Source organism: Gadus macrocephalus, chromosome 7, assembly GCF_031168955.1.
Source record: "Gadus macrocephalus chromosome 7, ASM3116895v1".
Classification (NCBI taxonomy): domain Eukaryota; kingdom Metazoa; phylum Chordata; class Actinopteri; order Gadiformes; family Gadidae; genus Gadus; species Gadus macrocephalus.
The window spans coordinates 26,655,930-26,682,101 of NC_082388.1; the positions used below are offsets into that span (position 1 = coordinate 26,655,930).

The 26,172-nt window shown below is 48.6% G+C and overlaps 1 protein-coding gene across 1 annotated transcript in view; it reads right to left on the reverse strand.

Moving 5' to 3' along the window:
- The window catches only part of LOC132461447 (seizure protein 6-like), a 27,274-nt gene extending 1,102 nt beyond the window's left edge, over nucleotides 1–26,172 (reverse strand). The window contains exons 1-6 of the mRNA XM_060056532.1: nucleotides 26,125–26,172; nucleotides 24,651–24,846; nucleotides 7,289–7,474; nucleotides 4,577–4,745; nucleotides 3,588–3,754; nucleotides 2,343–2,537 (exon numbers count right to left, since the gene is read on the reverse strand). Coding sequence (XP_059912515.1) covers nucleotides 2,343–2,537; nucleotides 3,588–3,754; nucleotides 4,577–4,745; nucleotides 7,289–7,474; nucleotides 24,651–24,846; nucleotides 26,125–26,172 — 961 coding nt within the window. The remainder of the gene's footprint in view (nucleotides 1–2,342; nucleotides 2,538–3,587; nucleotides 3,755–4,576; nucleotides 4,746–7,288; nucleotides 7,475–24,650; nucleotides 24,847–26,124) is intronic.

Sequence of the window (26,172 nt, forward strand, 5' to 3'; positions counted from 1 at the left end):
TCCCTCTAAAAGAGGCGGTTCTGGGGTCGTGGCCTGTGACGACCAATCAGACGAGTGTTCAGCTAAGACTCAGTCGGGGCCAAGTTATTGTAACTTATGTTTGTACTTATGCAGGCCCGCCGCTCCCTATACGCTGAGTACGCAGAGTGCGTAGGGCACCAAGTACCCGAGGGGGCACCAAAAATTAAGGTTTGTAAAAAAATAAATAAAATACATCATTGAATTAAAAAAATATGTAAATAAGTTATGAAGAGGCCCACCGTTGTTTGTTCTTAATTGTATAACCTATCACTCAATTATGGCAAATTAGATGTTTTTACCTGATATATAAAAAGCCCTACTTATGTATGCACTTATTGTATGTTGTACGTCCTTGCACATAAAAATAGTACTTAGCATTGTGTAATGTCTTGTCCTATCTTTGTTGCTGCATATGGGGAACGGATTAACCTAGTGATGGTTAGTGCTTGGCACTTGGTTCTATGAACATCCTTACTGTACCAACAGCGATATATTGTGTCTCTTTCTTCTGACAAATGTATTTATTGTCGTCACTGTGGATAAAAGCTTCTGCTTAAAGCCTTTAATGTCAATGTAACTAACGTGTACCAAACGTGTACCAGCAGGTAGCCCTGCACACAGCTATGTCTGAAGCCCACTGGTGGTCCGTAACCTCCAAGGCTGCATGACTCACTGACCCTCATACAGAGAGTCCATCTCAGCGCTTCTGTGTGATTGGATTTGGGCTGCGTTCAAGTACACAGTAAAGGCCTTCATGAAGCACACCAAGCACAGCCGTCGCGGCTCCTTGAAAGCTTCCCTTTGCCTCGACCCCTCGACCCCCAGCAATTTGGTGCTCTCCGTATGTCTCCCTTGACGTGAGCTCGGGTTTAGAAAACGGCTTTTGCTCAGACAGAGAGAAACAAAGTCTCCCTCACCTTGTAAGCGTGTGCAGAGGTAAGGTCAGCGCTGCGTAGTGAGCGAGTGGAGCTACAGACACACGGTGGGAGTGATGGATGGAGTGCCCTGGTCTATATGCTGGGTGTGTCCAGGGCTCAGAGACGGGGAGTGGGCAGGACAGAGTGCAGCCTCCTCTTCCAGGCTGGCGACAGAGTATCCTCCGGCTCTGATCATACCGGCGGTCGGCTTGAAAACATTTTCACCTTGCTTGTTAGCAACCTTGCTTGCTACAACTGAAACATGAATAAAAGATGTGTGATATTCATCATTCATTGTTGCTGATCAATAATGCTAACATCGCGAATAGATAAAGTATGCCTTCATGCATATGAAGCAGGACTCTATTATATCCCAAGCCAGGTCCTCCCGAATGTTTGGGCAGGCACATCGGAATGTACAAAACTTACTCTGCAGAATTTATTGGAGATGGAAACTTCTAGACCCAAGAAGTTGGGTTAATAACGTCGGTGAGGTCCATAGCACACTGCCATGGCAGGACACAGGCCACATTAGAACTTTCCTGCAAGAGGCGAGTGTATAAATATAAAAAATATAAAATATAATCACGCACACCGTGCTGCCTCCATGCACTGTGTTAAAACACGACAACTCTGCTTCTGTTTGGCGTCTGTGAACATTAAAATGCACTTTTAGGGAATATAGCAGACGCTTTTGTCCAAAAAGACTTACAATAAGTACATCTGTCAGAAAAAAGTATTGTCAACATCTGTCCTAAGATCACCGGAGTTAAACAAAGGGACTTGAGTTATTTTTGCAATCGGCAAATCATTAAGAAAGCAGCAGGTATGTTGGCTTCTTCTGGTCATGTTCTTAAAAGTGAATTCTCCGTGTTGCCCTCAGGGGCGTCGCTACGCTTTACCTGCTCGCAGAACAAACCGCCAATCCAAGTCGTTCATCCCCTCTGCAACTCGACTACTAAATGCTCCGTAGTTGTGTATGTGTATTTGTTGTTTGTATGTTACTGTGTCTGTATATACAAGCTGCTCACACTAATTGCCCCTAGTGGGATTAATAAAGTTGCATTGTATTGTATTGTATTGTAGAAGAAAGAGAAACATATAATATACCTCTGTCGGTACAGTAAGGTTGCTCATAGAACCAAGTGCCAAGCATTAACTATCACTAGGTTAACCCGTCCCCCGTACACAACAGAGATAGCTAGGAGAAGACGCTACACAAGGCTAAGTGCTATTCTTAAGTGCCGGGACGTACGACACACAATAAGTGTGTAAGAAGGGTGAGGGGGGGTATGCAGTCTGAGTCTAGGTGCTAGGGGAAAACTGAACACAAGGCAGCAACCGAACGTCGCGCCGGGCGGGCTTTGGGTCTCAGCGGGGGGTCTCGGAGCGGGGGGGTCTCACCTCGGCAGGCGGGCTCGGTGTCGTTCCACTGGGGGTTCTGGGCGTCCACGCACTCGATGACCACGGAGCCCTGCTCCAGGGTGTAGCCCGGGTTACAGGAGAACTCCACCACCGCCCCCACGCCGTAGCCAGAGTCGCTGCTGCTGAAGTTACCGTACTTCACGAAGGGCTCGTAGCACGTGCCCTTAGCGAACGCTAGGAGGGGGAGAGAGGGAAGGGAGGGAGAGGAGGGAGGGGGAGGGAGGAGGGAGGAGGAGAGAGGAGAGAGAGAGAGGGAGGGAGGAGGGGGGAGAGGAGGGAGGGGGAGGGAGGAGGAGAGAGGAGAGAGAGAGGGAGGGAGGAGGGAGGACAGAAGAGAGGTGTGAGGGAGGAGGGATGAGGAGAGAGGAGGGAGAGAGGGAGGGAGGAAGGGAGGAGAAGAGAAGAGAGGAGAGAGAGAGAGGGAGGGAGGAGGGAAGAGGGGTGAGGATGGAGAGGGAGGGAGGAGGAGAGAGAGAGGGAAGGGAGGGAGAGGAGGGAGGGAGGGGAGAGGAGAGGAGGGAGGGGGAGAGAGGAGGGAGGGGGAGAGAGGAGGGAGGGGGAGAGAGGAGGGAGGGAGGGAGAGGAGGGAGGGGGAGGGAGGAGGGAGGGGGAGAGAGAGAGGGAGGGAGGGAAGAGGAGAGAGAGGGAATGAGGGAGGGAGGAGAGAAGGATTGAGGTAGGGGAGAGAGAGAAAGAGAGGGATATATAATTAGGGCAGTGAAAGATGGAGGGAAGAAACCATGGGATGATGAGAGAGAACATGTTCAATGAGAGAGATGTTCCCCTACCTTCCCCTACGTTATCCTTACCTTCAGAGCCTTTCCTAAACAATGAGATACCAAAGGGGCTGTAGATCAGATTTAAGTGCAATTTGCCTCAGCCATTCGTCAGCTGTGGGTGAGAGAGCGTCTGAGTGAGAACACCTGGCTCCAGTCGCCCGTGCTAGCCTCGCTGTGAGACCGTTTAGAGAGAGGAACGCTCCGGGTCATTCCTCGACAATCAGCCCATCTGCTCCCTGATTGGTTGGGGAAAGCCATCTCGCCTGTCAATCACAGGTGCCTGAACACTCCTCAACGGAGGAGAATTGTCAAGAGGGAGGGGGGTGATCATTTTATCCATCTTGCTCTCCCCCGCTCTCCTCCCCTCTCTCTGACTCCCTCTCTGGGTGTAGCTGCAGCAGCTCAGAGCTGGGTTGGGTGGAGCCGGTGTCTGAGTGCCCCCTACCTTCGTATCTGATGGCCGCCCCGGTGGACGTGAGCGTGCCGTCGGTGGTGAACTCCACGAAGAGGTGTCGCCCCGTGCTCAGGACGCCCTCGTTGGGGAGGTACTCCACCTCGTAGGAGTCGTACACCGGCGGGGAGTCGATGTTGTTCCCGTTCTTTATCAGCAGCCTGAAACCATAGCAACACAACCTCCTGAAGCCATTGCAATGCAACCTCCTGAAACCATAGCAACGCAACCTCCTGAAGCCATTACAACACAACCGTCTGAAACCATAGCAACACAACCTCCTGAAGCCATTGCAACACAACCTCCTGAAACCATAGCAACGCAGCCTCCTTAAACCATAGCAACACAACCTCCTGAAACCATAGCAACGCAGCCTCCTTAAACCATAGCAACGCAGCCTCCTTAAACCATAGCAACGCAACCTCCTGAAACCAAAGCAATACAACCTCCACAAACCATAGCAACAAAACCATCAGAAACCATAGCAACACAACCACCGGAAACCATAGAACACAACCAACAGAAAGGATAGCAAGACAATTCCAAAAACCGTAGCAACAGAGCTGCCTGAAATACATCCCAGCTTTGGTCGTGGAGGGCAGGACTTGAAGGAGTGCGTACCAGCGTGAGGCCCGGTGGCTTTGTTAGAATGTTAAAATGGTAAAAGGCCATTTGTGACCGCGAGCATGCAGAGCTGGGGAGCCTCTGAAGTTCCTTAAATTCAATATAACACCACACACACACTCGGACACACACACACTCAGACACACACACACACACACACACACACACACACACACACACACACACACACACACACACACACACACTCACAGACATGTACACGCACACGCACGCTCACAGACATGTAAGTGCACACATACACACAACCACACACAAACTCACGTTCACACACACACACACACACACACACGTCTACACACACACGTCTACACACACCCCCCCCCCCCCCCCCCACCCACCGGTCGTCGTCCTCGGCCAGGGCCACCTTCTCAAAGTGCACGTGGAGCCGCTGGTCCGCAGGGGCCTCCAGCACCCAGTGACACGTCAGGTTGTTGCTGTAGTTGCCCGGGAAACCAGGAGACACGATGCGGCCGTGGGTCGCGTTCTTCATCATCCCCCCGCAAGACACTGGGGGGGGGGGGGGGGGGAGGGAGAGGAGGGGGGAGGGAGAGAGGAGGGGGGAGACAAGAAGGTGAGAGGGGAATCTTTATTTTTATTCATAGCAGATAGAGGGAGAGAAGAAAATATGGGGAAATAAAGCATACTAAAAAAGATGAGCTAGACTGAGTGTGTGTGTGTGTGTGTGTGTGTGTGTGTGTGTGTGTGTGTGTGTGTGTGTGTGTGTGTGTGTGTGTGTGTGTGTGTGTGTGTGTGTGTGTGTGTGTGTGTGTGCGCGTGTGTGCGTCTATGGCAGCGCAGGACAAGGACTTTTTTCCACACATTTCTGGTTGTTGTTTATGTCTCACTTCAAATACAAACCTGTGATGATAGCAGGTGTATGTATGAAATACATGTACATGGACAAAGTTCAAAGATCTCATAAATGTACTTGCTTTCATCTCGTTTATCGTCATTACAACAGGTGAGTCTCCGGAGATTAAACGTCTACTTCGCAAGAGAGCCCTGACCCATATCATCATTTAGAAAAGAGAGGATCATTTATAACTATCTTATGGTTCATTTAGCAGAGGCTTGAGTCCAAAGTGACCCAACATTCAGAGACATGTCCTTAAGGAGCAGGTGGGAGTTAAGGTGCATTTTGGATGACTCCAGGTAGACTATGTGTGGAAATTAGGGACCGAACACAGACCCTTTCGGACTGGCCTCTACGCTCTCAGCATCACACACCCTCAGCGTTTAATGGACATCATTATTGATCCTTTATATGTCCCCTTAATAGTGTCAAATCATTAATAATCATATCCTTAACAGTGTCATATCATTAGTGATCCTAAATAAATACCCTTAATAGTATCATATCATTATTAATCCTACCTTGAATAGTGTCATATCATTATTAATCTTAACCATAATAGTGTCATATCCTTATTAATCCTACTCTTAATTTTGTCATAACAAAATTAGTCCTATCCTTAATCGTGTCATAACATTATCAATCCCAGAAACTGGTAATTAGGGTTTCACAGCAGAAGTACAAGACAGTATTTCATGTTAATAGTTACTCATAAAACCCTTCACATAAACATAAACATCCTATTACTTTGCCGTGACACCCAAATTGCCTGTTTTTACGATGAATAAAGCTCACCTTACCTCATCTCATCTTATCCCCTCATCCTTTAACAAGATGGAGGAGGGCTGTTTTGTTAAGCGCTATCAAAATGCCCGCTTCATCCCCTGTTTGTGTACACGGGTGTCGGCAGCAGCAGCTAACGCGCGGAATATAAACGAAGGTGAGTTATTCACGGGAGGGAGAGCGGGAGCAGCCCTCCGCTGAATCAAAGGCGCCCACAGACAGCCAGGTACTTCACCCCACATGAAACACTTCCCAATTAGCTTTCATGTACAAAGAGACCAATCAAGTCACTTCCTGTCAGCTTTAATTGAATTCTGTGCGGTTGTGTTTTTTGGCATGCGGGGCCCCTCCAGCTAAGGGGCCACAGTGCGTTCCCTCTCCCCGGCGGGCTAACTTTCATTATCTCAAATTGAAATTCCACCGCTAACCAGTGTTTCAGGAATGCTAATGCGTGTCTGGCAGGGCCGGTGTGGGCTGTCACACCGCTGTGCTGGGGGCTGGCGGGCTGTGGTTGGACTACCAACGCCCAGAGGTCCTTGGGTTCGATTCCCTGCTGGCGTTCTTGAGTGAGCTGATGGCCTTTGCCCCCCCTAGCTGCTCCTAAAAGACCCCCATCTGAACCCACGTCATGAACTCAGGGGGGAGAATTAAGCCGAGTCATGCTGCAAATTGAGTTCACTTTGGGTGAAAGATGTCCGCTGTGTCGTGCAGGTTTCAAATTGAGGTTTTACAGTGGAAGGTTTACAGGTGAAGGTTTACAGTGGAAGGTTTACAGGTGAAGGTTTACAGGTGAAGGTTTACAGTGGAAGGTTTACAGGTGAAGGTTTACAGTGGAAGGTTTACAGGTGAAGGTTTACAGTGGAAGGTTTACAGGTGAAGGTTTACAGTGGAAGGTTTACAGGTGAAGGTTCACAGGTGAAGGTTTACAGTGGAAAGTTTACAGTGGAAAGTTTACAGTGGAAGGTTTACAGGTGAAGGTTTACAGTGGAAGGTTTACAGTGGAAGGTTTAGAGTGGAAGGTTTACAGTGGAAGGTTTACAGTGGAAGGTTTACAGGTGAAGGTTTACAGTGGAAGGTTTACAGTGAAAGGTTTACAGTGGAAGGTTTACAGTGGAAGGTTTATATTTGAAGGCATACATTTGAAGGTTTATAGTTGAAGGTTTACAGCTGAATGTTTAAAGTTGAAGGTTTACAGCTGAATGTTTAAAGTTGAAGGTTTACAGTTTAAGCTTTACAGTTTAAGCTTTACAGTTGAAGATATGTGTCCTTTAGGACCAGCAAGGGCTTTGTTTGGTTCATCTCGCACCAAGATCATGAAAGGCTAGAGGCTAAATAGTAGAGTAACAGTAGACTTAAGAGTAGAGTGACGGTAGACGGTAAATAGTAGCAGACTAAAGTGTTTCCTGTCTCTTACCGATGCAGGTGGGCTCCTTTCCGCTCCAGTAGGGCGTGGTGGCGTTGCGGCAGGTCAGGACCTCCGGCCCCTGCAGCCGGTAGCCGCTGGAGCAGACGAAGAAGGCCTCTCCGCCGGCCTGCAGACGGGACACCGATACATCGCCCCCCGCTGGCCGCCGGGGGAACGCACAGCTCAGCACGAAGGCTGGGAGGGGGAGAGAGAGGGGGAGAGAGAGGGGGAGAGGGGGAGTGAGAGGAGAGGGAGAGGGGGGCGAGGGGAGGAATAGGGGAGCGAGGAGAAGGGGAGGGGAAGGTGTGGGGGAGAGGGGAGAGGAGAGAGAGAGGGGGAGGAGGAGGGAGAGGAGGGGGGGGAGGAGAGGGGGAGATGGGGAGAGAGAGGAGGGAGAGGGGGAGAGAGAGGAGAGGGGGAGAGAGAGAGAGAGAGAGAGGGGGGGAGAGAGAGGAGAGGCAGAGGGGAGTAAAGGGGAGATGAGGGGGAGAGGGGGAGAGAGAAGAGAGGGGGAGAGTGAATAGGGGAGAGGGAAAGAAGGATGAGGGAGAGTGGTGGGAGGACGAAGATGAGAGGTAGGAGGGGAAGAGGAGGAGAGGATGTGAGGGAGAGGAGGAGAGGAGACAGAAGGGAGAGGAAGAGGAGGAGGAAGAGCATATAAATGTGTCAGAGTCAGTTGACTGTATTCAAAATGGCTCCCATTATTCCGTACACTTTGTTTGTTTTGGTGAAGGTCACATTCTGGCATTTCCGGGGTTCAAAGACGACCTCCACGCCTGGTAGGTCAGAGGAGGAAGTTGTTTATATTCTGAAATCACGCAGCCCTTCGCTCCTGTCACACAACACTCACACAAGCACACTCACACACAGTCAGACACACACACAGTCAGACACACACACACAATCAGACACACACACACACCACAAACACACACAATCAGACTCACACACACGCACGCACGCACGCACGCACACGTGCACACGCACACGCACACGCACACACACACACACACACACACACACACACACAAACACAAACACACCCCTTCACACACACACCATCCAACACTCACAGACACACTCCTCCCTAATTGGATGGAGTGCTCCTTTGCTCTCTGTGGCCCCTCCCACTCTGTGCAGTCTCTGGAGTGGCGCTCGTGTCGTCTAATGAATTACGGTCTAACTGCTGGGATGCTGACGCTGTCCAGTGTTGTTGGCCTGTCTTGTCATCATGTCTTCCATGTTACTTTGTCCTTATTAGTCTGTCTTGTCATCCATGTTTCCGTGTAACTCGTATACTTGTTGCCCCGGGGCTTCCTTGTAAAAGAGATTGAAATATCTCAACGGTACTTCGCCCTGGTTAAATAAAGGATCAAAAAATTAAACAACATCCCCCTCGCGTACCGCCAATCGCTGGGGGGGGGAGGAGCTGAACCTCACCGCTAGGCCTCGCCAACGGCCGCCAGAGGAACGCCGTCTGCGGGGGGCTGTCGGAGACGCCGTCGCGAGATCAATGTGTTCGGCTCGCCGTGCGTGGCGGACCTGACACTGCTTTTAAAATAACGACGCCGGCCGCCGCGGCGCGGCCGTGATGGATGTGGCGGAGCGGCTCCTGTAATGGAGGCCATTAAACGGCCTTCTTTTCCCTGTCTTAGCGTCGCCGGTGCTGCTGGCGCCCGGGCCGCCGCGCGCGCGCGTTCCCCCTCATTAGCCGCGGCCGCGCACTGGAAGTACGCTAATGAAACAAACTTTTAATTGACTGAAGCCGCGTGGCAGAGGAGTAAATAAATTCAAAGGGGGAAGTGGAGATAGGGGGAGTTTTAGTTTTTTTCTTTGTGTGTTGTTTTTGTTTGTTGTGCCGAACTCGTCAAAGTCGCTGAGATTATAATAATAAAATTTAAGATATGACAGAGAAAGTGTTGAAATGGTTTGAGAATCATCCAGTCATCTTTGGAGTCGATGCTTCACCTCACAGTGCCATCACCCCCTCCATCTATTACACATACAAATATGTCCCACTTGTATAACATTTATAAAGTCTGTACATCTACAACCTTTATATCATTTTTAAAAATCAATCAATAAAAGATTAATTCAAAAAATCGATAACACTTCCATCCCAAAATGTTCAATCGCCCAGCATCATGATTAACTCTCGACAAACGAACCCCTCTCCTTTCTCCTCTCTCCTCTCTCTCCTCTCTCCTCTCTCCGCTCTCTCCTCTCCTCTCTCCTCTCTCCTCCCCTCTCCCCTCTCTCCTGTCTCCTTTCTCCCCTCTCCCCTTTCCTTTCTCCCCTCTCCTCTCTCTCCTCTCTCCTCTCTCATCTCCTCTCTCCCCTCTCTCCTGTCTCCTTTCTCCCCTCTCCCCTTTCCTTTCTCCCCTCTCCTCTCTCTCCTCTCTCATCTCCTCTCTCTCCTCTCTCATCTCCTCTCTCCCCTCTCTCCTCTCTCCTCTCTCCTCTCTCCCCTCTCCTCTCTCTCCTCTCCTCTCTCTCCTCTCTCATCTCCCCTCTCCCCTCTCTCCTGTCTCCTTTCTCCCCTCTCCCCTTTCCTTTCTCCCCTCTTCTCTCTCCTCTCTCCTCTCTCCTCCCTCTCCTCCATTTCCTCCCTTCTCCCCTCTCTCCTGTCTCCTTTCTCCCCTTTCCTTTCTCCCCTCTCCTCTCTCTCCTCTCTCCTGTCTCCCCTCTCCCCTATCTCATCTCCTCTCTCTCCTCTCTCCTCTCTCCTCTCTCCTCTCTCCTCTCTCCTCCACTTCCTCCTCCACCCCATCTTCGCCCTCCGGGGTCACCCCTCCCCTCCGCCCTTTATCACCGTCTCCAATGAAGCGTTCAGGGCTGTTATCATAGCAGCATTTACATCACTATTGAGCAGGCAGAGTGCCACACACACTATACACACAAACTATACTCACACACACACACACACACACACACACACACACACACACACACACACACACACCCACACGCTGTACACACACATATACACACACTTTACACACACACACACACACACACACTCACACACACACACACACACACAAAAACACACACACACACACACACACACACACACAGAGTCTATACACACACACACACTATACACACATACACACAACTATATGCATGGATGCACACACACACACGCGCGCACACACACACACACACACACACACACACACACACACACACACACACACACACACACACACACACACACACACACACACACACACACACACACACACACACACACACACACACACACACACAGGTGCACACACTATATACCTGTGTGCTTGCACACACACTCACACACACACGTGAACACACACAGACACACTCACACAGAAACACACACACACGTGAACACACACACACACACGCATAGCAGGGAACGGAGAAGAAGAGAGCGTCTGGCCAATTGAAGGGGTATTAAATTAGGCCGCTCCTCCCCTCCTCGCTGCGGTAGTGGGCCATAAACTCTGATTGTTTTGCTATTACAAATAATGGCTCCGTGGAGCGGCGAGCCAGCCAGCGAGACGCCGCCGCCAGTCCCCCGGCGACAGACGCAGCGCTTATGTGCTTAGTTATCGCTGCTCCTGGAGAGCCAGAGACACTCCTATACACTCTGACTCAGGGATAGATGCTCCTATACACTCTGACTCAGGGATAGATGCTCCTATACACTCTGACTCAGGGATAGATGCTCCTATACACTCTCACTCAGGGTTAGATGCTCCTATACACTCTCACTCAGGGATAGATGCTCCTATACACTCTCACTCAGGGATAGATGCTCCTATACGCTCTCACTCAGGGATAGATGCTCCTATACACTCTCACTCAGGGATAGATGCTCCTATACGCTCTCACTCAGGGATAGATGCTCCTATACGCTCTGACTCAGGGATAGATGCTCCTAAACGCTCTCACTCAGGGATAGACACTCCTATAAGCTCTCACTCAGGGATAGATGCTCCTATACACTCTCACTCAGGGATAGATGCTCCTATATGCTCTCACTCAGGGATAGATGCTCCTATACACTCTCACTCAGGGATAGATGCTCCTTTACGCTCTCACTCAGGGATAGATGCTCCCTATATACACTCTACATGGGTTGAGGGATAGATGCTCCTTAACAGCCAGAGACACTCCTATACACACTCTCCATGGGCTCAGGGATAGATGCTCCCTATACACACTCACCATGGGTATGTGAGGGAGAGGGTGTGTGTGTGTGTGTGTGTGTGTGTGTGTGTGTGTGTGTGTGTGTGTGTGTGTGTGTGTGTGTGTGTGTGTGTGTGTGTGTGTGTGTGTGTGTGTGTGTGTGTGTGTGTGTGTGTGTGTGTGTGTGTGTGTTTCTGAGTGTGTGGTTTATCCTCAATTGATGTTCCCCACTTTTCAGGGGCATTTTAATGGAGATGAATGTGTTTTTTGTTCTAGAAATAAATTATGTATACAGTTTCACACAAGCGTGTCAGACAAATAGTTCTGAGGACTGAAACGTTAAATATGACAATGTTTGTCTTCCATTTGTTAAAAATGCAAATGTGCCATTTTGTTCAAATGAGGCATATTAAAGCAGAGTCATCCATCACATGGTTGTCTTGGTTTCTGTGATGCACTGTTTCCCATAGAAGGAGGCCAAACAAAACATCAACTATTATAAACAAATCAAAGTCAAACACATATAAAACACGTCCGTCTTTAACGGGTCGGCACAGCTTACGGTTGGTCTTAAAGGATAACGGTTGTCACAGAAACACAATCTACACTCACTTACATGATACTTGATTAAAACAAATATTGGTTGGGGCTAACTGCAGTGTGAAAGGATTAACTTATTCACTTACTTATAGATTCAAAATAAATCTCCTGTTGTAGGGTGATGTACAGCATCTGTCTTTTACATATTTATCGGATATCAGAATGATCAAATAAAGTGATTATGAATAAATCTTTTGAAGTGATAAATTCATCTTTGTGTGTGGATGATAAATAATAATGATTAATTTCACATTGTTTCTTTCTACCATTATTCTTTACTTCTATCTGTCTATCTCTCTCAGTATTTGTTATTTCAGACCATCCATCCATCTGAAAAATGAAAAACAGATCTTAAGGAACTATTGAGTGCTAAGGAACTCTATTGAGCTGTTCCATTCCCTTGTGACTCTTTTGAGAAGTTGCGAAGGATGGTTGAACTCGTTTCTTAAACCAACCTTGTAAAACTCTTATTCAATAGCTGCACAATAACTCTCAGCCATAGAAAGACCTTTTAATTCTCTATTCGATTCCGTACGACTTCTGAAAGGTCAGAGCAAACCCGGTACGTGCATGCGCGCATATAATTCATGAATTCACCAAGAGAGTTGTGAAAAGTGTAGTGTAGTGGTTGAGTGTTAGGCTGCCAACCCAAATGATCTTGGTTTGATTCCCAGTGTCCTCAGCCTACCTTTAGTATACTAGTGCAAGATGCCTACCTTCTCCTAAACAACATGTCTCTGTACTGTCTAACCCTAAATAAACTGTCTCTGTACTTTCTAACCCCTACCTGCTCCTTAACGACATGTCTCTGTACTGTCTAACCCTAAATAAACTGTCTCTGTACTGTCCGACCCTTAGCGACCTGCCTCTGTATTGTCTAACCCCTTACTGATCTGTCTCTGTATTGTCTCACACTTAAAGATCTGTCTCTGTATTGTCTAACCCTTAACGACATGTCTCTGTACTGTCACAGTCTAACCCTTAACGACCTGTCTCTGTATTGTCTAACCCATAACGACCTGTCTCTGTATTGTCTAACCCTTCACGACCTGCCTCTGTACTGTCTAACCCTTAACGACCTGTCTCTGTACTGTCTAACCCATAACGACCTGTCTCTGTATTGTCTAACCCTTCACGACCTGCCTCTGTACTGTCTAACCCTTAACGACCTGTCTCTGTACTGTCTATCCCTTAACGAGCTGGCTCAGTATTGTCTAACCCTTAATGACCTGCCTCTGTACTGTCTAACCCTTAACGACCTGGCTCAGTACTGTCTAACCCTTAACGACATGTCTCTGTCCTTTCTAACCCCTACATGCTCCTTAACGACATCTATCTGAATTCACTCCAGGTCACTTTGACGGGAGCGTCTGCTACACATCAAACAGTAATTGGCAGATTGCGATCACACTCCGAGCGATGCGTCGTTTCCACGATTGTTTGCGGGCGTCTAATCAGCGGAACTCCGCGCAGGGAGACGGCCGAGGTCAACGTCGGGCCCGCGTTATTTTCTCTCCTGACTTTATTTTTATCGACGATGTGACGCGGCGTCTGACTTTGCGGGCTAACAGTCCAGACGTCGATAGAGGCGTTCACTCTCCCGCGTCTCATCTGGCAGCGCTCCTCCTGCAGTGACTTTCCCTGTCAGCTCCGATCGCATCGACCCGCCTCGGGGAGCGGCGCGCCAGCTCGGAGCGGCGGCAGGACCGCAATCACTCCCCCTTATTCACGGGGCCACGCAACGACCTTCGCACCGCCCCCCCTCTGGGGCCGTCGCGTGGAGAGGACAGCGCCCTCCAGAGGGAAGGCCCGGGACAGCAGGGGACAGCGAGGGCACAGCGAGGGAGAGAGTGAGACAGCGGGGAGAGAGTGAGACAGGGTGTGTACACGCGCCCGCTAGGCGTGGAGGTCTGCCGCTGATCGGAGGAAGTCGAGGTCCTGGCGTCTCATCACTTCTAAAGTTTTGGATACTTGGATTTCGCCGGAGAATCTGCAAAGCGAACTAACTGATATTGTTATTGATCGCCACTTTGCAGAAGGATATACTGCATAGAAATATAAAACCGTGGATAGAAATATAATGCAAGGGAGGAACAAGGCGTGCCCCCAGTGTATTTAGGAGTGAGGAATGGAACTCAAAGAGATTGCAATCAAAAAAAGTTGCGGTTATTTTTAGATGTATCAATACGTTATGTGTGTGTGTGTGTGTGTGTGTGTGTGTGTGTGTGTGTGTGTGTGTGTGTGTGTGTGTGTGTGTGTGTGTGTGTGTGTGTGTGTGTGTGTGTGCATCGGAAATTGTGTGTGTTTGTGTAAGTGGATATGTGTGTGTGTGTGTGTCTTTGTGTGTTTTTGAAAGTCTGTGTCTTGGCGTTTGTCTCTCTGCCTTTTTTTTTGTGTCCTCATGTGTGTGTGTGTGTCTGCATGTGTGTGTGTCTCTCTACGTATCTGCAGAAACCTTGAACAAAATGTCCCTTCATTTCCCCCATGTGCCATCCCACTCCACCGCGCTACGGAACACGTCCATCCGTCAGTCTGCTCGTCTTTCTGTCACCTCCTCCCTCTCCTCCTCCACCTCCTCCCTCCGTCTCCTCCTTGTCCTTCCTTTTTCTTTCTCCCCTCCTCCCTCTCCGCTCCTCCTCCCTCCCTGTCCTCCTTCCCCGCTCTCCTTCTCCTCTCCCCCTCCTCCTCCTCTCCTCCCTCCCTCCCTACTCCTCCCTCCCTCTCATCCTCCCTCCCTACCTCTACTCCTCCTCCACTCTCCTCCTCCTCCTCTCCCTCCCCCCTCCTCCTCTCCTCCTCTCTCCCCCTCCCCTCCTCCCTCTCCTCCTCTCACCCTCTCCTCCCCCTCCCCTCCTCCCTCTCCTTCTCTCTCCTCCTCTCCCTCCCCCCTCCTCCTCTCCTCCTCTCTCCTCCCCTCTCCCCTCCTCCCTCTCCTCCTCTCTCCCTCTCCTCCCCCTCCCTGCCTCACATCCTGAACGACGTCCATGTTCCCGTCCTTGTGTGCCGGTGGTGCTGATGCTGATACCACGCCACCATCCATCACGTAGCCAGCCGGGACGTGCCGGCAGCCCGTACAGTAGATATTAATTACCCCGAGTGGGCATCCATCTTCCCGCCCATCCGTCTCCTCCACGCCTGTCCAATCACATTTCTATCAGCCCATTACGGAGGACAAGGTGATACAGCGATACGCGGGCCAAGAAGACGAACACAAATTGAAATATCTCCGCCGATCGAAACGCTAATAACCTTTGAAAATCTCAGGGAAGAGAGGGGGGAAGTGGTTGTCACGCGGTGGAAGTAATACGTGAATACTGATTCATATCTTCTCATCTGATTAATCGGGATGTGGCGGGCAAACAGAGCCTCCTCCTGAGGGCGCCGTTCGTCTGAGAATGTTACGGTTTCGGATCGCGCCGGAAGAAAGATGTTAATCTAGAGTCAGAGCTTGTTTGAGGGAACTACTTTTCACAGCGGCGGCGACGGCGTTGGTGGCGGGTCGGTGCGGTCGTGATCCGGCCGCTGTTGTGAAGATCACCCGTCATTCGAGGCGCCATTAGCCGCTGCTGTCGGCGTGGCGACGGCCCCCATGCCGGCCTCGCGCCGCGCCGTGTAATCAGCGGCCACTTTGCGTGATCGCTCGGAAAATTGCTATCTCTGTTGTTTCGGAAATAATACGTCAATGGAATGGAAGATAAACAAGTGAGGGGGAAAAACACGGAAAAGGCGGAGTCTGGTCCCCCCACATGTCAGCCGTGATGGCGCTGAATTGCAGGCCTGTCAAGACATCACAAACGTTCGCTCGACCAAACCACCGGCTGGCCGATCGGGGCCGGAGCTGACGAGCGTTTCACACCTTCTCCCTCTCTCTCTCCGCCGCTCGCCATCTGCATCAAAAGCAATCTCTTTTATTCTGTCCTGGCGGCTTTTTATTCTGCCCCATTTAGTGGAATAAAAGCAGGAGCAGGCGCCCTCCTGATGCAGGCAAACAAATAAAAATTAAATTGCCTATTTTTTTTTTGGGTGATGGGAACAATCAGGGCCCATCATGTCTCGGGGTAGCAACACGCGGCCCCATTATGTCCTATTTACCCACAATCCAATCTGCTGCCCGTAATGGGCTGTGATTAGGGTCGGGACACAGAGCTGTACGGCGCCGCAGCCGCTGGTACAACGGCATGGCGTCACATGGTGCTAACACACACATGGTGCTAACACACACATGGTGCTAACACACACATGGTACTAACACACACATGGTGCCACACACATGGTACTAACACACACATGGTACTAACACACACATGGTACTAACACACACATGGTACTAACACACACATGGTACTAACACACACATGGTACTAACACACACATGGTGCTAACACACACATGGTGCTAACACACACATGGTACTAACACACACATGGTGCTAACACACACATGGTACTAACACACACATGGTACTAACACACACATGGTACTAACACACACATGGTGCTAACACACACATGGTGCTAACACACACATGGTACTAACACACACATGGTACTAACACACACATGGTACTAACACACACATGGTGCTAACACACACACATGGTGCTAACACATACATGGTACTAACACACACATGGTACTAACAAACACATGGTGCTAACACACACATGGTGCCACACACACATGGTACTAACACACACATGGTGCTAACACACACATGGTGCTAACACATACATGGTACTAACACACACATGGTACTAACACACACATGGTACTAACACACACATGGTACTAACACACACATGGTACTAACACACACATGGTGCTAACAAACACATGGTGCTAACACACACATGGTGCTAACACATACATGGTACTAACACACACATGGTACTAACAAACACATGGTGCTAACACACACATGGTGCCACACACACATGGTACTAACACACACATGGTGCTAACACACACATGGTGCTAACACATACATGGTACTAACACACACATGGTACTAACACACACATGGTGCTAACACACACATGGTGCCACACACATGGTACTAACACACACATGGTGCTAACACACACATGGTACTAACACACACATGGTACTAACACACACATGGTACTAACACACACATGGTGCCACACACATGGTACTAACACACACATGGTGCTAACACACACATGGTACTAACACACACATGGTACTAACAAACACATGGTGCTAACACACACATGGTGCCACACACACATGGTACTAACACACACATGGTGCTAACACACACATGGTGCTAACACATACATGGTACTAACACACACATGGTACTAACACACACATGGTGCTAACACACACATGGTGCCACACACATGGTACTAACACACACATGGTGCTAACACACACATGGTACTAACACACACATGGTACTAACACACACATGGTACTAACACACATGGTACTAACACACACATGGTGTTAACACACACATGGTACTAACACACACATGGTACTAACAAACACATGGTGCTAACACACACATGGTGCCACACACACATGGTGCTAACACACACATGGTGCTAACACACACACATGGTACTAACACACACATGGTGCCACACACATGGTACTAACACACACATGGTGCTAACACACACATGGTGCTAACACACACATGGTGCTAACACACACATGGTGCTAACACACACATGGTGCTAACACACACATGGTGCTAACACACACATGGTACTAACAAACACATGGTACTAACACACACATGGTACTAACACACACATGGTGCCACACCCATGGTGCCACACACACATGGTACTAACACACACATGGTACTAACACACACATGGTGCTATCACACACATGGTAATAACACACACATGGTGCTAACACACACATGGTACTAACACACACATGGTGCTAACACACACATGGTGCCACACACACATGGTACTAACACACACATGGTGCTAACACACACATGGTGCTAACACATACATGGTACTAACACACACATGGTACTAACACACACATGGTGCTAACACACACATGGTGCCACACACATGGTACTAACACACACATGGTGCTAACACACACATGGTACTAACACACACATGGTACTAACACACACATGGTACTAACACACACATGGTGCCACACACATGGTACTAACACACACATGGTGCTAACACACACATGGTACTAACACACACATGGTACTAACAAACACATGGTGCTAACACACACATGGTGCCACACACACATGGTACTAACACACACATGGTGCTAACACACACATGGTGCTAACACATACATGGTACTAACACACACATGGTACTAACACACACATGGTGCTAACACACACATGGTGCCACACACATGGTACTAACACACACATGGTGCTAACACACACATGGTACTAACACACACATGGTACTAACACACACATGGTACTAACACACATGGTACTAACACACACATGGTGTTAACACACACATGGTACTAACACACACATGGTACTAACAAACACATGGTGCTAACACACACATGGTGCCACACACACATGGTGCTAACACACACATGGTGCTAACACACACACATGGTACTAACACACACATGGTGCCACACACATGGTACTAACACACACATGGTGCTAACACACACATGGTGCTAACACACACATGGTGCTAACACACACATGGTGCTAACACACACATGGTACTAACACACACATGGTGCTAACACACACATGGTACTAACACACACATGGTACTAACACACACATGGTACTAACACACACATGGTGCCACACCCATGGTGCCACACACACATGGTACTAACACACACATGGTACTAACACACACATGGTGCTATCACACACATGGTAATAACACACACATGGTGCTAACACACACATGGTACTAACACACACATGGTGCCACACACATGGTGCCACACCAACCCAGTCGCCAAGAAAAAACGTCAGTGGTGTACGTTTCCATGAACACTGGATACGTAGCATTTCAACGTAAAAAATAGCGTGTTATACCTACAATATCCACGTGTGCCGCTGTGGAGGCGGGTTTCGGGGTTTGGGTTTCACGGCTTTCGCGGCAAATTGTGGATACGATTGTTTCGGGGGGGGGGGGGAGACTGTTGATGACCGGGGAGGGGGGGGGGGGGGGAGAGACACGTTTGTTGAGGGGGGACGACGACACACGATTGTAGGGGGGGGGGACACGTTAGTTGAAGGGGGGGGGGGGGGGGGACACGTTTGTTGAGGGGGGGGGAGACACGTTTGTAGGGGGGGGGCGCGCTCGACAACGAGAGTTGGTTTTTATTGAACGCTCGACAACGAGAGTTGGTTTTTATTGAACGAGACTTCAACACGGAACAGCTGCGCGAAACGATGGTCACGTCACTCTCGGTGACGGTGTCGACAATAATGAACACACGAACAATGTTAATAGAACAACACACAACCACATAACATCCCGAACCCATTAACCCCACTTAATCCTAACAACAAAACAAGTTAACAAAAGCCCCATTTGTCAACTGAGAACCCCAATTCCCAGAATCCCCCGCGGCTCCGGAACACGGCGTAGCTTATATTAATCTTTATTATCTGAATGGGAAATGCAATATTTTAGGACAGATACACCATTAAACGCGTTTCTAATGACATTTCTAGCGAGAAATGTACATTTTCCTTACATAATCTTCAGTCAGTGAATGTGTATGATCTTTATTAATCTTTATTATCTGAATGGGAAATGCAATATTTTAGGACCGATTCACCGTTAAACGTGTTTCTAATAACATTTCTAGCGAGAAATATACTTTTTAATTGCATAATCTTCAGTCAGTGATTGTGTCTGATCTTTAGTTTTATAGTTATTAGGAGTTGATCGGCTCGCTCGCATGTTTCAACGACGTCAGGTTGCTTTCGCTAAACTAGCAGCTCACGTGCTTCCTGCGTTTGTGTTATTAAACTGTTACTTTATGTAACTTTTAATGATATCATCTTGTTAGAAACACGTATATCTGAGAGCCAACCCAGTCGCCAAAATCATACCTACGTTGACAGTGTACGTTTCGTGAACACTGGATTACGTCGCATTTCAACATAAAATAGCGTGTTATACACACACACACACGCACGCACATGCACAGACACACACACACACAAGCACACACACACACACGCACGCACAGCCACACAGACACAGACACAGACACAGACACAGACACACACACACACACACACACACACACACACACACACACACACACACACACACACACACACGCACACACGCAGACGGTGCATTTCGCTGCTAAAACAACAACAAAAAAATATTCCCTCAAATATTATTACTTTCAAAACGTTGGCCAAAATGGCCAATAATATCTTTTTTTTTTGGGATGCTTCTAGGACATTTTGGGTGGATTTTGAACGGTATGTGGGGGGCACGTTTTTTGCAGGACCTGGCAACCCTGCGCTGTTGCCCGAGATCTGGATCCACCCCGGCGTGGTGCCGTCTCCTTTTGACCTTTTGACCCCAGACTACTGGGGGAATAGCTGAATCAATTCATTAGTCAATCAGAAGCATGTAAATATCTTTCCGGTGGCGTAAGAGGACGAACAAGGTGTCCTTCAACATCTACGCTTCCAGGCGATTGCAACGGTGCCACACATGAGCATATTCGAACATGTTTGATGGTAGTAATTAGCTGTCGAAATTGGAGGCCTTAATCAATACTGAGCAGCTATTGATTTGCTTCCCGATAAAGATTTGTCACAAATGACATGTTATTTAGCATCTACACGTTGAGCTGAGTCCAATGACACCAAGAACGACACTCTAGCTAATGGTAACATGTATTTTACATGGTACACCTAGGTCTAGGACATGATGTCGGTGTAGCAAGAGGCCAAGCTTGATCTCATTGGACTCAGCTTAACGTGTAGATGCTAATTAACATGTAATTTGTCAAAAATCTCCATCGGGAAGCAAATCTATAGCTGGTCATTATTGATAAAGGCCTCCAAAATCGACAGCTAATTACTACCCCGAAACATATTCAAATATGATCATGTGTGGCACTGTTGCAATCGTCTCGAAACGTTGATGTCAAAGGACACCTTGTTTGCTCTGTTGCACCACCGGGAAGATATTTTCATACTTCTAATGGATTGATTCATATTTTTAGGTTCTCGGAGTGAGACTTTAAGTGGCTGCAGCAGAAGTGTTGAGACGAAAGATGATATCAAGAGATTTATAGAATATTCCCATTCACATTATGATTCTTCGTCGTAACATCCGACCAAACATCCTTTACATTCACAGAGCGAAGATTATGAAAGTCCAGGCTCAGCAAGTGCTCCATCTCGTTGCACCTGCACCCAGCGGCTCGCTTGCAAGATTTTGGCCTGAAGTTCTTCCCAGACCAACACCCTAGCCATCCAACATGCATATCTGAGAATCAGGCCTCTCTTTAATAATGACAAAAAGTTATGAGAGAAATAAACATTAACTTTTTGTTATCTCATAAGCGGCGTGGTGCCGGCTCCTTTTGACCTTTTGACCCCCGACTTCAAAAACGTGGCCACAGGCCAGCTGTGTCTACACACCTTTAGCCACAAATGTACACCTCCATCCCACAAAAAATGGGGACTAGAAACTAACCTCTGTCTTATGTACATTTACTGTACTGTTGGAGGTCACGCCCCTTTGCCGACCTTTTCAAGATAGCTAGGGATGCTAAAATGTTTACACACATTTCCCGGGGCCCCGTGTACGACATATCCGAGATTTGGAGTTCTAGCCCTTAGAGATAAAAAAGTTTTCCCAAATGGAGTGTCATTTGGACAAAGCCCCTCAGAAGTGTAGCCTGCAAGACCTAATGGTTCAGAATGTGGTGGAAAAACAGTTTTTGAGATAGGAAGGTCCTACCGCCCTGAAATTTTAATACCTTATTCTAGGGCCTAACTGGGACCTCCGCACCGAAACTTGGCCCGGTCAATATGCAAATCAATAGCTGCTCAGTATTGATTAAGGCCTCCAATTTCGACAGCTAATTACTACCATTAAACATGTTCGAATATGCTCATGTGTGGCACCGTTGCAATCGCCTGGAAGCGTAGATGTTGAAGGATACCTTGTTTGTCCTCTTACGCCACCGGAAAGATATTTACATGCTTCTGATTGACTAATGAATTGATTCAGCTATTCCCCCAGAAGTCTGGGGTCAAAAGGTCAAAAGGAGACGGCACCACGCCGGGGTGGATCCAGATCTCGGGCAACAGCGCAGGGTTGCCAGGTCCTGCAAAAAACGTGCCCCCCACATACCGTTCAAAATCCACCCAAAATGTCCTAGAAGCATCCCAAAAAAAATGATATTATTGGCCATTTTGGCCAACGTTTTGAAAGTAATAATATTTGAGGGAATATTTTTTTGTTGTGGTTTTAGCAGCGAAATGCACCGTGTGCGTGTGTGTGTGTGTGTGTGTGTGTGTGTGTGTGTGTGTGTGTGTGTGTGTGTGTGTGTGTGTGTGTGTGTGTGTGTGTGTGCGTGCGTGCGTGTGCGTGTGCTTGTGTGTGTGTGTGTGTGTGTGTGTGTGTCTGTGCATGTGCGTGCGTGTGTGTGTGTGTATAACACGCTATTTTATGTTGAAATGCGACGTAATCCAGTGTTCACGAAACGTAAACTGTCAACGTAGGTATGATTTTGGCGACTGGGTTGGCTCTCAGATATACGTGTTTCTAACAAGATGATATCATTAAAAGTTACATAAAGTAACAGTTTAATAACACAAACGCAGGAAGCACGTGAGCTGCTAGTTTAGCGAAAGCAACCTGACGTCGTTGAAACATGCGAGCGAGCCGATCAACTCCTAATAACTATAAAACTAAAGATCAGACACAATCACTGACTGAAGATTATGCAATTAAAAAGTATATTTCTCGCTAGAAATGTTATTAGAAACACGTTTAACGGTGAATCGGTCCTAAAATATTGCATTTCCCATTCAGATAATAAAGATTAATAAAGATCATACACATTCACTGACTGAAGATTATGTAAGGAAAATGTACATTTCTCGCTAGAAATGTCATTAGAAACGCGTTTAATGGTGTATCTGTCCTAAAATATTGCATTTCCCATTCAGATAATAAAGATTAATATAAGCTACGCCGTGTTCCGGAGCCGCGGGGGATTCTGGGAATTGGGGTTCTCAGTTGACAAATGGGGCTTTTGTTAACTTGTTTTGTTGTTAGGATTAAGTGGGGTTAATGGGTTCGGGATGTTATGTGGTTGTGTGTTGTTCTATTAACATTGTTCGTGTGTTCATTATTGTCGACACCGTCACCGAGAGTGACGTGACCATCGTTTCGCGCAGCTGTTCCGTGTTGAAGTCTCGTTCAATAAAAACCAACTCTCGTTGTCGAGCGTTCAATAAAAACCAACTCTCGTTGTCGAGCGTGCCCCCCCCCCCCTACAAACGTGTCTCCCCCCCCCCCCCTCAACAAACGTGTCCCCCCCCCCCCCCCTTCAACTAACGTGTCCCCCCCCCCTACAATCGTGTGTCGTCCCCCCCCCTCAACAAACGTGTCTCTCCCCCCCCCCCCCCCCTCCCCGGTCATCAACAGTCTCCCCCCCCTAAACAATCGTGTCCACAATTTGCCGCGAAAGCCGTGAAACCCAAACCCCGAAACCCGCCTCCACAGCGGCACACGTGGATATTGTAGGTATAACACGCTATTTTTTACGTTGAAATGCTACGTATCCAGTGTTCATGGAAACGTACACCACTGACGTTTTTTCTTGGCGACTGGGTTGGCCACACACACATGGTACTAACACACACATGGTACTAACAAACACATGGTGCTAACACACACATGGTGCTAACACACACATGGTGCTAACACACACATGGTACTAACACACACATGGTACTAACACACACATGGTACTAACACACACATGGTACTAACACACACATGGTGCCACACACATGGTACTAACACACACATGGTACTAACACACACATGGTGCTAACACACACATGGTGCCACACACATATGGTGCCACACACACATGGTGCCACACACACATGGTACTAACACACGCATGGTACTAACACACACATGGTACTAACACACACATCGTTCTAATACACACACACACATGGTACTAACACACACACACACGGTACCTAAACACACACACATGGTACCCACACACACATGGTATTAACACACACATGGTACTCACACAAACAATGTAGAAATACCCGTACATACACACACACACTCACACACGATCACAAACACACACTCACCATTGAATGCTACTCACCATGGCAACGTAAAATAAGTAATTGCCATGTAACGTATCAGTGACGTTTCAGTGAGTATATATAGTCAAACGCCACATAGTCAAATAGCAGCTCGCCATAGTAACACATGTCATTGGATCCCCATCGTAACGTGACGCACCTGATCCCCACGGTTACCCACTGTGTCCCCCCCCCGTCCCCCGTCCCCCGGCCCCCTGCCCCCCCCCACCCCGCCCCCGCTCACCTTGGTAGTGCAGGATGACGAAGCCGGAGCGTCCCTGGCCGCGGTCGCTACGGAAACTGATGGAGATCTGGTTGCTGTGGCTGCGCACCACCAGGCCCCGCATCAGCACCGACTCGTTGGCCAGGAGGGAGGGCCCCGGGCCCCCGGTGTCCTCCAGGGACAGCACCTCCCCCTCCAGGAGGCTGGCGTTCAGCACCTGGACAGGTGGAGGGAGACACGGACGGACGTTAGACAGGCCGACAGACAGACGGACACTAGAGAGGCAGACAGACAGACAGACACTCGAGAGGCAGACAGACAGACGGACATTAGAGAGGCTGACACAGACGGACATTAGAGAGGCTGACAGACAGACGGACAGACGGACACTAGAGAGGCAGACAGACAGACGGACACTAGAGAGGCAGACAGACAGACGGACATTAGAGAGGCTGACAGACAGACGGACATTAGAGAGGCTGACAGACAGACGGACATTAGAGAGGCAGACAGACAGACGGACATTAGAGAGGCTGACAGACAGACGGACATTAGAGAGGCAGACAGACAGACGGACACTAGAGAGGCAGACAGACAGACGGACATTAGAGAGGCTGACAGACAGACGGACATTAGAGAGGCAGACAGACAGACGGACACTAGAGAGGCTGACAGACAGACGGACAGACGGACACTAGAGAGGCTGACAGACAGACGGACACTAGAGAGGCAGCCAGACAGACGGACATCAGGCAGGCAGACAGACAGACGGACATTAGACAGGCAGACAGACAGACAGACAGACATTAGAGAGGCAGACAGACAGGCAGAAATTAGACAGGCAGACAGACAGGCATCAAACAGATGAACAGAAAGACAGATGGACATTAGCTGGACAGACAGACAGACAGACAGACAGACAGACAGACAGACAGACAGACAGACAGACAGACAGACACACACACAGACACACAGACAGACATGAAACAGATGAACAGACAGACAGATGGATATTACACAGACATGTATGGATATGATGGATATTACACAGATGTACAGAGAGACAGACGAAAAGACAGGTAAGAAACACGCAGTTTTGCTTGTGTTTATTTCAAAGTCATATCTTGTTGTGTTGCTCAAATGGCTAATCACTTTGTTTTGCATTGTGGCACGAAAACACTAAGAAAGTTGAGTCGACTGATTGAACGGCAATCATTATCCACACAACCTTTATTCCTCCTGAGCAGCTCAGATGAAAACAGCAGGAGGCCCATCTCCCGGGAGCTGTTTGTACAGACTGCCTGTTGACATTGAATCACTGCCTCATCATCGGCGGACACCCCTCCTCTATAATCTACCCTCCCAACACTCCATCTCACCCCACAACCAATCACAAGCCACGCAGCATTCCCCGGAAATCGTGCGATCGCATCGCGTGACATGCAGAATTCCCGCTCATCAAAGATCAGGGTTCGATTCCCGTCCCCCGTCTCACCTTGGCCCCGCCCTCCCCCCTCATTCTGAACCCGGACGCTGCGTCCAT